We start from the raw sequence: 13,302 nt of genomic DNA on the forward strand, positions 1-13,302 counted from the left end.
ATTGTTCAATGAGAATTGTGATGTCATAGGTTACGTGGTGTGGCAGCCATCTTGGAAAAACTGAAAAGAAACTTTGGACCTTTATCTCTAAAACTACACTAAGCACAAAATTGAAACTTGGCACATGGCAAGTACGACTCAGGGAGAATGTGATCTTTTTTTATAACGTCATAGGTGCCTTCGTTATGACATCATAACTGCATATGTAGAACGCTACATCTAATCAGGATGAAAATTGAGGGTCATCTCGGGATAAAATGGTCCACAGAAAAAAAAAAATTGATGACGTAATCAGTCACGTGATTCGGTAGCCATATCGTATAAAAATATAAACCTTCAAAAAGCTCCGAAGTGGCTGAACAGATCGAGGCAAAACTTTACAAGTATGACCGCCTATCCATGAGGAACAGGTTCTCGCATACGATGTCTTAGGTCACATGGTTTGGCAGCTATATTGGATTTACCCTAAAACCTATAAAAAAAATCTCAAGAACGGTTGGACAGATCGAGAGGAAACTTCACACAAATGTTCCCCAAAATTTGGGTGTACAGGTTTGTGTTCAGGAATAATTGATGTCACATGGTTTGGCAGCCACATTGGATTGAAGAAAAATATTAAATCATGTTTTCTCTGGAACTGCTTAATCAATCGATGTGAAACTTCACAATCAAGATCCAGTATTGATGGGGAATACATGTTTTAAATTTCAACTTGATTGGACACATGGTCGAGCAGCCAGAATGATTTATTTTTTATGATCTGGATTCTTTTTTTTTTTTTTCTTTTTTTTTTTAATAAGGTTCACTTGACTGTTCCTGGATGGGTTTGAGGGTAGAGGAGTAGAAGCTGAAATGCAAATCCTATCCAGGTTCCTCCTGATGACTTCATCTTTGCTTTTTCAGGTTCCTTCTGATTACTCCATTGTCGGACTGTACATAATTGGTTTTCCAGTTGATTTGAATTGAATCTATTTTAATCACACTCTAAATTAAATTGGACATATAATTATAAAAAAAACCGTCATGGGTCAGGTTCAGGTGTCCGATCAAAGCAAGACGTCTTGGTACTCAATCATCACTGCCAGCAGTTATAAAGTTGTCTTATAAATTACGTATCACACCAGTACACAAACACCACATAAAACAAGTCCTGGCAAGGGTCTGTAATCTCTGATTGCTCTTTTTCTTGTTTACATTCTATCAGGCACGTTGGCTTGTACACCTGTGTTGTATTACAGTGGGACAAACCCTACACCACATGCCACTAGCATCAGCAAAAGGTGAGTTTTACCTTCTGAGCATGATGTCATTTTGATGTTACCCTTGTGGTGCATGGTTGGGTGGATGGTGCAACCCTTGGCGGGGGTTATAAGTTTGTCCTCATGATCGCTAATTGTGTGTTGCAGCTTAGGGACAGTGCGGCTGAAGGATTTTAAAAAGATTCTCCCAAGAAACCTGTTGAGCCGTCGCATGCAGTTCAAGACCTTGGATGTGGAATTTGGAACTGTGAAGCAGGAGGTGAGGCTTGGCTTATTGAATTTATCCGATCAATTTGCAATTGGTCACTGGCCTTGACACCAATACAAATTATTACTGACCCGAGGCATCAAAAAGCTACATATATTGAACACCGTTCCAAATGAAGCACCTCGCTGCCATTAGAGCATTTAAATTTACATCATATGTGGAAATAAATGAGATTTGTTGCTCCCAGTGTGCCGATTCGATTACAGAAGACGCCATTTGAATTTTTGCCTCTATCCCTACCCCGTTTGAATCCCGTGCAGGCACGGGCAAATTGCTAGTGTTTGTAATATCGTACTGTATCTTATTTGCACCGCACTTCGAACCATTCTCACGGATCACCTCCTTCCCTTAACCCCTCACCACCCCCTCTTCGTTAAACTGCACGTCCACCACGGATGACGAGGCGTTAAACTTGGAAAGCTCGACACACAAAATGCTTGCCCAGTGCCCACCCATGTGCTATAGCACCACACGTCATGACGCTTCCAGCTATGTCAGCCGATCTCACATTACTCACCTAATGGACGACCATTAAATGGCAGATTAATGTGAAATGTCCATGTTTGGAGTAATCTTGAGATTGATGGGTTGCTGGTGTTTTAGACATGGAGAAGCACTCACGAGACCCTTCCCCCACCCCCTACGACATGAAGCAAGCTCCATGAGTTGGCATTACTCTAAAGGTTCCACTCCTTGACATGGCACATCAGTGTGAACGAGGTATATGGTGGCTCTAGATGGTGAATAAGCTGTTCTGTTCTTGCGTCCGGCAGCTTGGTTGATGGGTAGCTATTTCTTGGAAGCGTGGCTGTGCCGCTGATGCTGTGCCCCTCTTCCAGTACATTGGTGCTCATTTTGCCGACTTCGGAAGGACGACAGGCTGAATCAACCCCACCTGGTGCTAATTCAGCGGCAAACTGCGCTCAAAACTCAGGGTCCTGAAGTCAAGCCAGCCACCCTAACAGCAGCGAAGCCAACACCAGGCTTAGGCGTCTACCTCATTCCCTGAGAGAACACTAATCTGCCTATCCCATGGGTTATTCCTCTACGGTTTGAACATCACAAGGTTTATTTTGGTCAAACCGGCCAAGTGTGTCCTTACCTTTGGTTTGCGGAGAAGCCTTCGGTCACGTCCTGCTTTGGAATCACTTAGGCACGCTACTATAAGAAGACCTTTAACATTGAGGTTCCCTCATTTCTTGGAACAGTTACGGCCAAACCAAGCCACACTAAGTTTTAGTTATAACTAATCAAGTAAAATTCAATGTTTATGGTGTTGAGTAGAAGATACATAAATGATATCAGGCCTACTCCATGAATTGAACACTGGTTCTGTTTTCATTGTCCTGCCTGGTTTGTTCAGCTCACCAGGCAGGACAATGTGGAATATAAACTCCATCACAATCGTTCCTGCAAAACCAAAGGATGGGTGGGGTGTTCAATAAGTCAACAAATCCAAATAATCCTCATCCTATTAATTACTGGAATATGATTAACAAAAGTAATGTCCTTTTATAAATCGTACATGAAAAGGTTAACTATTACAGCTCATTGGGGATACCTTAAGACCAATCTCTAAACATACTAACACGGTGATTTTGCCTTTGCGCTGCCCACCCTGCTCAGCTTTGCCATGAAGAGGATTTTGTTCCAGGCTGGGAAGGACAGATCGTCGCTTGGATCGGGAACGATCCAACCAAGACTTGACAGCCACAGCCGATGAGGAACGAGTGCAAAGCAAGAAGCCCGAGGCAGTCATTTGTGGCAACCAATGGGACACCATGATCAAGCTGGAGGAGGCCTGTTTGCTGATGATCCTGGCACAGAACATGAAGGCATATTCTGCATCCTAATGATAGCTCAGTAAGTAATAGCCAATACATCCCATGGGTGGACGAAGGTATTTGGACTCTACATGACCAAACGTAAATTATATTCACAAATCATTGTCTGAACTGTGGGTTTGTTTTTACTTTGACACTGATGAGACATTTCTAAAACTCAAAGGGCACATCTATTTATTACTTCTGCAGAAAGAAGGGGTTACTGATATTCAGGGTCCAGTTCAAAATATTCAATTAAAGACGAGTGGATCCTCAACGACTGGACAGAGTGAAATTACCCCTCATGAAAAGTGGGATTAAGGCTCATTACATGGAATGAACACTCACATTTATACCAAATATGTTTCCACTCCCATCGACCTCTTTTCTAAATCCATATTTGAGGAGCGTTAGTTTTCAACTAACCAACTTAAACATCCTATCCTTGATTGCACATTTTATACACCACCCAAAATTCATGACAGTATAACATGATGCCACAAGTCAAGTGGATTTTATTGGGAAAGTGAACAAACCATGTCAATGTTTCTTGCTTGCTACAGCCACCTATGGAAGCGGGGAGGGGGAGGTAGAGGGAAAGCACATGCATTATGAGGGTTGAAAGATGAAAGGACATTTTAACTCAACCATGACAGGTTCCAAAAGTAAAAGGCCACAAGGTGTAACCCCCATGTAAACTAAACGACATCCACTCTGCAACAATGCTTCCTGAACATGACATACAAAGCAAACCAAGAGATGAACAAGTGATCGTTGCATTAGCATGGGATCAACAGTATGTGCTTACGAATCCAAAATGAGACTTCAATTTGCAGCAACATCCGGTGAGGAACCTGAGTCTCCAATGGGAACGCCTCACTTCTCATCACTTGAACACGGCTCAACTTTCTCAACTCAACTCGTACAATCGGTTCTCGAGTCGTGCGAGAAGGCTCTCTATGCCGTTGTCATTTTGGGAATGCGAAGTCAATTGGTTGAGTCGCATTTGGCTTGAAGTGTTCAGCCAAGTGCCAGGTTCGAATCGTTCACTCGTGCACTACTTTCCAAGCAGTCAACCTTGCCACACAATTCATCAACTACAGACAAGTGTAGAATTTTAACGGGTTTAACCATACGGCACCGTCTCTGGAGATGGGTTTGCAAACGACCACATTTTCAAATCACCAATACCATTGTTCAAATTGCGTGGGAATCAAACCACGAAAAGTAATCCAAGAATGGTAACGACGTCGACAACGCCGTCTCAAGAGTACAGTACTGTTGGACCCCGCTATTCGCGGACCCCGCATATTCACGAGTCATAAAGTGTGATCATCTTTGACATTCGCTTTTTAAATCTTTATAAACACATCAGGGACTGGTCTCCTATATCCACCTGAGAAATTGGAAATCAGCCCATCACAGCATTACAAAAGCTACAGGTCCAGTGATCCTCTTTTTTATCAGGGCCCTGGCCTAATGTTGTAACCCAAATTTAGTAACATTCTGATTGGTGGGTCTGGAAAGGAAGATTTTTGAAGGTATTTATTAAAGTTTCCTCAAAAATTGACCAAGTCGGTCATTTTGACCCATCTGGTCATGTGATCGGTGTGACCTCCGCAATTTAACATCCCTACCCTGGCCTCATGTTGTCACGCAAATTTGGTTAAATTCTGACTGGTGAGCCTGGAGAAGATTTTTGAAGAAATTTATCAAGTCGGCCATTTTGACAAACTTGGTCATGTGACAGGAACGAGCTTTGCAATTTCTGTTCGTCAGGAGAGGAATGTTGCTGCCAAATTTCAGCTGGATCGGCCCACCGGTTTGGCCAGAGAAGTCGAAATCGGAGACGGACGGTGTGCGATAATACCTCATCTGGAATTTAAATTCCAGATAAGCTAAAAAGGTGCAAAAAAAACAAACAAACAGATCCCCTAACCTGCAGCCCAATTAGCTTACTGTACTTCCAATCATCAGCATTATGGAATCCATCATCGCAGTCAGCATAAAATTAGGGTCCGGCGATATATTAAGATTAAAACTGAATATACCAAAAAATACAAAATAAAAATAAACAAATTGATATTAAAATTAAAAAAAAAAACATCAGCAACAAATCAAAACAAGGTGTTTACAATCCTTAAATACCGTACACTATTTAAAAAGCTTTGATGCACTCTGAGTCTCGGCTACCCCTGGAACATCGTGTGAGACGTATGATGTCAAGACATTCCAGGAAGTACGTACAGTTGGATTTAACATTGAACCCTCCCCCAGTATCTGAGCTCCGTACAAGCAATCGTGTTTTTATTTGCCCTCGTGGCTGTTTTTAAAAGCGGTTATTTCACATGAATCTGGTGTATTTTGGAAAGCCTGTGCCGATTACCGGTAGGCGATAGCGATGGATACCGGCCTGTGCTGATTACCAGTACTGATCTCACTTTTAAAACAAAATCATTTTTAATACAAGTTGAAGTTGGAAGTAATTGAAAGTAAAATAACTATTCTCAAGATTGGAGGGAGGGGGGGTCACTTTAAAAAGTCACTTCTTTTGACATGCTGCCCTACTCTCCCAACAATGGACACCAGCATTACGAGACAAGAGATCAGCGCAGTCTCTCTGGACTCGAGCTTTTGAACCAGTCTGGCATTCTGCCTTACTCGCCAAACTGCCTGCCTGTTGAATTCAAGGCAAACTCCGTTCTTGGATTACTGACTTCCTCCACTCTCGTCGACAATGTGTGGCTCTCAATGGAAGTTTCATCTCCTCTCGCTGTCAACGTTGGAGGACCCCAAGGCAGAGTTCTTGGCTCCATATTATTCCAAATTTTCACCAATGATCTCACCGATTCTCTGTAAAATCTTCTCTCGCTTTGCTGATGACTCCACTCTCTGCTGTGACTTCTCTCATCATTCTGACAGACAGACAGCAGCCTCTTCCCTCTCCTCAAACCCTGACAAAAATCACAACCTGGTCAAACAGTTTTACTTCTGTATCCATATTGTCCACCCTTTACGTTCACCCTTACCCCTCATCGTTACCTGCATCCCTTGTTTGTCAGTCTACCCACTTTCTCCCTGCTGTCGGTGTGTCTCCTTTATGTTGTTTGCAATCGCTCCTCAATGAGCCGAAACCATGTTTAAAATCTTTTTTCTTCCTTTTTTTTTCTTAAACAATGCCCCGACATTTGGAGCATTTTTCAGGCACGTATCCCCCCACGAATAGCAGGGTCCGACGGTACATTCCAAAGTGGGTTTACTTATAAATTTGACACCTACCATTGTGGTGGTAACCACAAATTTATCAACGAGAACCACTACACTTGGCATAACCAAGAGTCAACCATTCCAGGTGTGCATAAGGAGGTGCAGAATTCACATAAATCATTGGAAACTTTTGACTGATTAACTTTGAACAGTATAGACTCGAGATCGATCGAACGTCGAAGCGAGTGAAACGGTGCCTTGTAGTCATTCCAACGTAGATCGGAGGAACGGCCAAGATTTGAGTTTACTGCTTTACACAAGGATCGCTTGAACAAATCAATCGTTTAGTCGGTCCTCGACGGAAGATGAAACCTTTTGACGAGTCTCCAGCAAACCTGTGCGTACGGACAAGCGATTTATCTTGTTGAAGAGCCGATAATCTCATGGCCATGGATACCATGGGGATCGAGGAGATTGCACCCACGACCTACCTCCCTTCCCTCACCATCGAGAGAGGGCACGTTCACCTTCATCTTTTAGAATTGGCTAAATAGTCCTCTCTTCTGTGATGAAAAGCTACAGAGATTTCGACGAGCACCCCATGAAGCAACTACAACATGGCTGTTCACCGTGTGTGTGTGTGTGTGTGTGTGTGTGTGTGTGTGTGTGTGTGTGTGTGTGTGTGTGTGTGTGTGTGTGTGTGTGTGTGTGTGTGTGTGTGTGTGTGTGTGTGTGTGTGTGTGTGTGTGTGTGTGTGTCAAAATGTGCCATTTCTATTTTAAAAGCAAAATATCCTTTTGTAAAAGTAAGACTCCAAGATGTTCTCACATCATGGGCAACAACACTTGAGGTGATGAGGGGGAGAGCTTATCGCAAGAGCAAACCGCACCCCCACTACGACTAAAGGTGCTCCCACCTCACCTGCCCTGCAATGCGATCCATATCCCTCCGTCCGATGGAGGTAAGGCGACGGCCTCTGGAAAAAAATAGAAATGCACGTTCAATAAAAAGCTTTGCAAACTTTCAAACTCCCTCGAGCAAATGAGGAAACCTAATAAAACGTCCTCCAATACCAGAACTAAAGTTAATTTCCTGGTACTCCACAGTGCAGCCTCACCCATTAGGGTCCTTCTCTACCATCTTGAGCATCTCCAGCGATTGCAACACTTTCCTCGCCACACTGCGCGAACCACGGCTGTAGTGGCTCGGCCTGGTGCCGTTGCGTTGACGGCCACCGTAGATCTTGGTCATGGCACCGATACCCACACCACCTCGCATGTACAGATGTCGAGCCACCGAGGCTGCGAGATACGGCGAGACGTTTCACTCGGAGGTAGACGCGTCACATTTAAAAAGAATCGGACACCATTTGCTGTACAAAATCCTTCTGACAACTCCTTACCCTTTCCTCCTCAAAAAGAGCATTGTGTAAATTCCATCAGGGTCATTCCGTGTCAAATTAGCCAAAAAAATGAAATTCTGCAGACCCCCTCAGATTTTCCTGAAAAAATTCTCAAAGCTACCTTAACATATATGAGGAAGGTTTGCCAAGTTATAGCTCAAAATTCCAAGTAGCGTCCAAGATATGGCCCTATAAACACCCGAGGGGTGTTTCAATCCTGGCAGTTGCGAGTTGCAGATTTGTATCTGAAGCATTTTTGGAGGGCTCTAAATTCCAGTTTTACAAACAGAGTTCTGAAAATTCACACAAATGGTGTCTATTAGTGAGGCTTTCAGAATCTGACGTAAAAAAATGTTCTACTTAAAATACTTTTTAACATAAGTACTCTCAAAAGTAGTGATTAGTAACATGCAGTCAAAAAAAATGGAGTTTTCAAATTGCTGCCAACAGTCAGTTTATTCATCATGAAGAATTTTGTTGCCTGATTTACATAATCTTGTGACTGGATCATTTACACAAGAAAACTGAAACCTTTTGGAGCAATATCTTGGGTGCTATAGGTGCCTGAACTTTGCTCCAGACTCGACACTGAAATTTACCCCGGTTTTACCCCAAGTGTTCACCATGTTGACAGTTCCACAGCTCTATTAAATTTTTATCACTTAAAGACACATATAGACATAGGCAAACTGTGGTAGAAAATTCAAGAGTTGTTCTCAATCCCTTCTATTTTTAAAAAGGCCCACTATTTAAAAAAAAAACATGTTCGATGAAAGATGTAGAATAAAAGCAATAGACCGTGTGCTTTTGAAGTGGAAGCCATGCCGAACATTCATAAGTTGGCACAACAATGATCAAATTGTTGTGTTTTTTGGTCAGAACAAGTATGTGGTGACTTTAATTTGGCTCACATTTTTTAAAAGGATATTTTACTTTAAGGCTGCCGCCAATCTCAACTACAAATTAAGACACATAATGTGATCATAATAATCACCATAATAAATATTCATTTGCTTATCTAATTGTTTATATACTTGGTGTACATTGTACGAAAGTCTACATCCATTTGTAAATGTCGGTACAATATCTGATTCAACTTTTTTTTTCATAATTTCATATCAAATTGTTTGGACAAATGTACTTTGATCCATTGTACAAAGTGAACAGTGATTAGTTTTATAATTGCCAGGATATAATAAAATGTAACAATGAGCATTGGCAGTTACGACAGGGCTATGTATTAGGTCAAAGCCTAAATAAGATAGAGTTGTGCTTCATGCCTAACTTTGGAAATGATTTTGGTACACTTCTTTAAGCTTCACTAAACTAATTTATATATTGTTAGATTCCACTTAAGTCATACTTCCTTACAACATCTTCATTTTTTCTAAGTGTTTGTTTGTAAAAAGTAGCTTTTGGGACTGCAGAATCATTAGAAATTGATGCATTTTTGAAAAATTTTCGTTTAAAAATAGAAGGGATTGAGAACAACTCTTGAATTTTCTACCACAGTTTGCCTATGTCTATATGTGTCTTTAAGTGATAAAAATTTAAAAGAGCTGTGTAATTGTCAACATGGTGAACACTTGGGGTAAAACCAGGGTACATTTCAGTGTAGTTGAGTCTGGAGCAAAGTTCAGGCACCTATAGCACCCAAGATATTGCTCCAAAAGGTTTCAGTTTTCTTGTGTAAATGATCCAGTCACTAGATTATGTAAATCAGGCAACAAAATTCTTCATGATGAATAAACTGACTGTTGGCAGCCATTTGAAAACTCAAATTTTTTTGACTGCATGTTACAAATCACTACTTTTGAGAGTACTTATGTTAAAAAGTATTTTAAGTAGAACATTTTTTACGTCAGATTGTGAAAGCCTCACTAAAAGACACCATTTGTGTGAATTTTCAGAACTCTGTTTGTAAAACTCTGGAATTTAGAGCCCTCCAAAAATGCTTCAGATACAAATCTGCAACTCGCGACTGCCAGAATTGAAACACCCTGAGGGTGTTTGTAGGGCCATATCTCGGACACTACTTGGAATTTTGAGCTATAACTTGGCAAACCTTCCTCATATATGTTAAGGTAGCTTTGAGAATTTTTTCAGAAAAATCTGAGGGGGTCACCGCAACCCCCGGCTGAAATGACACGGAATGAGCCATCAACACAGCAATCAAAACCCAAAACAAAATACACCGGGCCCATCCAAGTACGACTGCAACTACCAGAGAGGAGAGTTACATTGTTTGCTGCATCGATTCTCCATCAGTGTTGGACCATCCCACGTACCAGTTCTGATGTAGTACCAATCGATATCGAACGGCGCAAGCTCCTTGTGTTTGCCCAGTTTCACTGTATCCACCCAGTCTGGCATCTTCAATTTCCCAGACCTGAGAAGATTGCAAGGCAGGGTAACGAGTGTCAGGACAGTAATCCACAATAGATCCCTCAATGCCACTCGACCGTTGCCAACAACTAACGTGTGGCGGCTTCACGTCAGCTGCTCCGTTAGCATCAAATATCCTTTTGGAAGCCATGTAAATAATCGGTTCCCAATTGCAATAGATGACCCTCATAAGAGGCAATATTCCTCACAAAGCTAAAGTTTTCCAGACTTCCTGGTCATGTAACAACGGCTTGGTGAGGCAAGCAGAATGGTTTTAACATCCCAGAGGGCGTGAGCTCAAATCCAGTTGAAAGGAGCGATTGAGAATTTTAAAAGCTCGTTTTAAGAGCACAAGCATCACCGTCCGTCTGAGAAGATGCACCTGATCGTTCGTCTCGTCTCTCGTGGAAACGGTCATGGCACAAAAACGGCTTTCCTATCGCATCACCGAGTGAACGTTCACGACGGCTCGTCGTCTCCACAAAAATCGGTCGGACGAGGGAGGATTGATAAAATATATATTATCAGCTCACCTGGACTAAAGTCCAGGTGAGCTGATGCGATCGAGCAGTGTCTGTGAGTGAGCGAGTCAGCAAACACTTCGGTCATTATCATTTGAACCAAACACTATTTTGATTAAGCTGGCCACAAACTTCATATCTGATGCCTAACGAGGTGTACTCATTAAAGAGGTCTGTGGAGGGTGGGGGGAGGTTTGACTCCCCCTCCACCTCTCCCCTTTCCACCAAAATAGGCATTTGCTCTCTTCTCCAAAACAACACACCATTTCCAAAACTACACATTTAATTTTAAAGGAAGGTCTAAGGGGGTCTGCAGATGCTTTGAGTGACTTGCTCTTGATCCAGGTGAGCTTCATGATGCGTGGTCCTATTTATATTTTCAAATAATTCCAGGTGTGGGTGTGTGGGTGTGTGTGTGTCTCTATGACCGCTGTTTCTAGACAACCACTGGTCCGATCTAATTGAAACTTGCCAGGTATATTGCTGGGGACCCGAGTACGTGCCTTTTCAAGGTTTGATATTAATCGGACAAGTGGTTCCCAAGTTATGGCCATTTATTTACCAAACCAATGACGGGACACGTTGCCGCGTAGGCGTGGCCGTTGGGGAAGAGATCCTCAGTTACCAATGACAGGACACGTTGCTTGGCGTTTTGCACCCACAGTATCTATCTTCTATCTATAATTCCAGCAATCTCTGTTTGTTTGCCTTTCAAAAGGTTTGAAATTAATCGGACAAGTGGTTCCCAAGTTATGGCCAAGTTAGAGCGCGTTCCCCATTACGGGTTACAACGTACGGACTTCTGGATAGTGATGACTTCCTGTATTCTAATAATTTCTCGATTTCTTATGCGCATTTATAGACAAACACAATGCCCCAATCCAGTCGTCGTTTACGAGAGCGAAGGAACGGCCTGTGTGGTTGTTTGAAAGTTTTTTTTTTTGCACGTACGGCCATGCACTGGTGTTTTCAAAAGGGCAAACATCACGAAGCAGGAAATCAGAGTTCACCCAACCTGAGATTCCATTGGAGCTACAAGATGGATTTTGGAGCCAATGAGACCTGAAATGGAAGCAACGTACTTTTTGAAAAAGGCACCAAGTGCCTTCACGAACTCCTGCTGGTTCACGTCCTTCACCGTGTAGCCAGGCATCTGGGAGAGGGGACAGAGTGAGCACATCAAGACCGAGAATGGAGGTCAGGTCAGGTTAAGGGGTCTGCTCAACAAAAACAGGACGGTTCGAACTTCTCGATTTTCAAACACTTTTAAACTTAAAACCTTCAAAGCCGATCCACGAAACTAATAATCGTTTGGTCGATCTGAGTCATGATGGGACCGAGGCATAAATAAATAAACCGAGAGGTTTCACTTGCTGCGACACAGGCACGATGGGCCAAACGGCCTTTTCCCCGTGTACGAGTTTCTCACGAGAGAGTTCAAATCACACCAACCGACCTCGTGTGCTCGTTCGCCTCGTTCCATCGGATCCGAGCTGCCGCAGACCAAATCGCTAGTAACGACAGGTTAATCATTTGTTCATCAAAAATTTGGATACTTCAACAATAGAGCGTTAAACTGGGGCTCGCTTTGTGGAAAATGATGGACGACGACGAAGGCCTGACCCACCTAGTCTAGGCCTCAAGGAAAAACTCCTCAAATATCATAAAGAAAATACAAAACAAAACGTCAGCCAATCGCACTGCAGACAAAAACGATTAAAACGACGAATGAAATTCAGAGAAAAGGTTTTAAAATGGATCCATTTCCCCAACGTCGGTGAAGTGCGAACAACACGAGCAACTTACCTCGCCGGATCTCGTGCAAAGAGACGGTACAGTACCCTGGCAATTCTCGCGAGAGCGCCGTAATCTCGCGAGACTTCCGCGATTCGGTGTGGTGGACTGAATAGATTTTTTAAAATAATATTTTTTTTATCCCTTTTGCGGAAAGCAGCGTTGTATGAAAGGACTCACAAGCGAAGAAATGAAGCTCCACAACTACAGCGATAATATTTTACACAACTGTTTAATACCTTCAATATCTTCGATAAAATCTCCTCAGCAATTGCGAAATGTCTTGATGATGGATTAAACGATAAACTGGACAGTTGGTGAAATGTGTGTATCCAGTTATTCACTGTATCTGTGTTGATTATGTTCGTTGTAAGTCGATTCATCTGATGGGTGATGTAATCTGTAAGCCGATATGTATTCACGAGATGTAATCTGTAAGCTTATATGTATTCATGAGATGATGCAATCTGTAAGCTTATATGTATTCACGATATGATGTAATCTGTAAGCTTATATGTATTCATGAGATGATGTAATCTGTAAGTCTATATGTATTCACGAGATGATGTAATCTGTAAGCTTATATGTATTCGAGATGATGTCATCTGTAAGTCTATATGTATTCACGAGATGATGCGATCTG

General features: G+C 42.3%; 2 protein-coding genes across 6 annotated transcripts in view; one reads left to right on the plus strand and one right to left on the minus strand.

The window, feature by feature from the left end:
- Window positions 1-3,816, plus strand: part of DIXDC1 (DIX domain containing 1) — a 113,003-nt gene extending 109,187 nt beyond the window's left edge. For all 5 annotated transcript variants that reach the window (XM_085875902.1, XM_085875901.1, XM_085875900.1 and 2 more), the window contains 3 exons: window positions 1,205-1,280; window positions 1,407-1,518; window positions 3,154-3,816. In XM_085875902.1, coding sequence (XP_085732028.1) covers window positions 1,205-1,280; window positions 1,407-1,518; window positions 3,154-3,234 — 269 coding nt within the window. In that variant the 3' untranslated portion in view covers window positions 3,235-3,816. The remainder of the gene's footprint in view (window positions 1-1,204; window positions 1,281-1,406; window positions 1,519-3,153) is intronic.
- Window positions 3,817-3,845: 29 nt separating this feature from the next.
- On the minus strand, window positions 3,846-12,754 carry RPS19 (ribosomal protein S19). The gene is made up of 6 exons (XM_085875916.1): window positions 12,672-12,754; window positions 11,948-12,018; window positions 10,248-10,348; window positions 7,675-7,858; window positions 7,479-7,533; window positions 3,846-3,917 (listed from the first exon to the last, which is right to left on the minus strand). Exons 2-6 carry the CDS (start codon window positions 12,016-12,018, stop codon window positions 3,891-3,893), a joined length of 438 nt encoding a protein of 145 aa, XP_085732042.1. The 5' UTR covers window positions 12,672-12,754; the 3' UTR covers window positions 3,846-3,890.
- Window positions 12,755-13,302: the final 548 nt, after the last annotated feature.

This window comes from Eptatretus burgeri, chromosome 3 (genome assembly GCF_056783735.1).
Source record: "Eptatretus burgeri isolate ZD-2024b chromosome 3, Ebu_testis_v1, whole genome shotgun sequence".
NCBI lineage: Eukaryota > Metazoa > Chordata > Myxini > Myxiniformes > Myxinidae > Eptatretus > Eptatretus burgeri.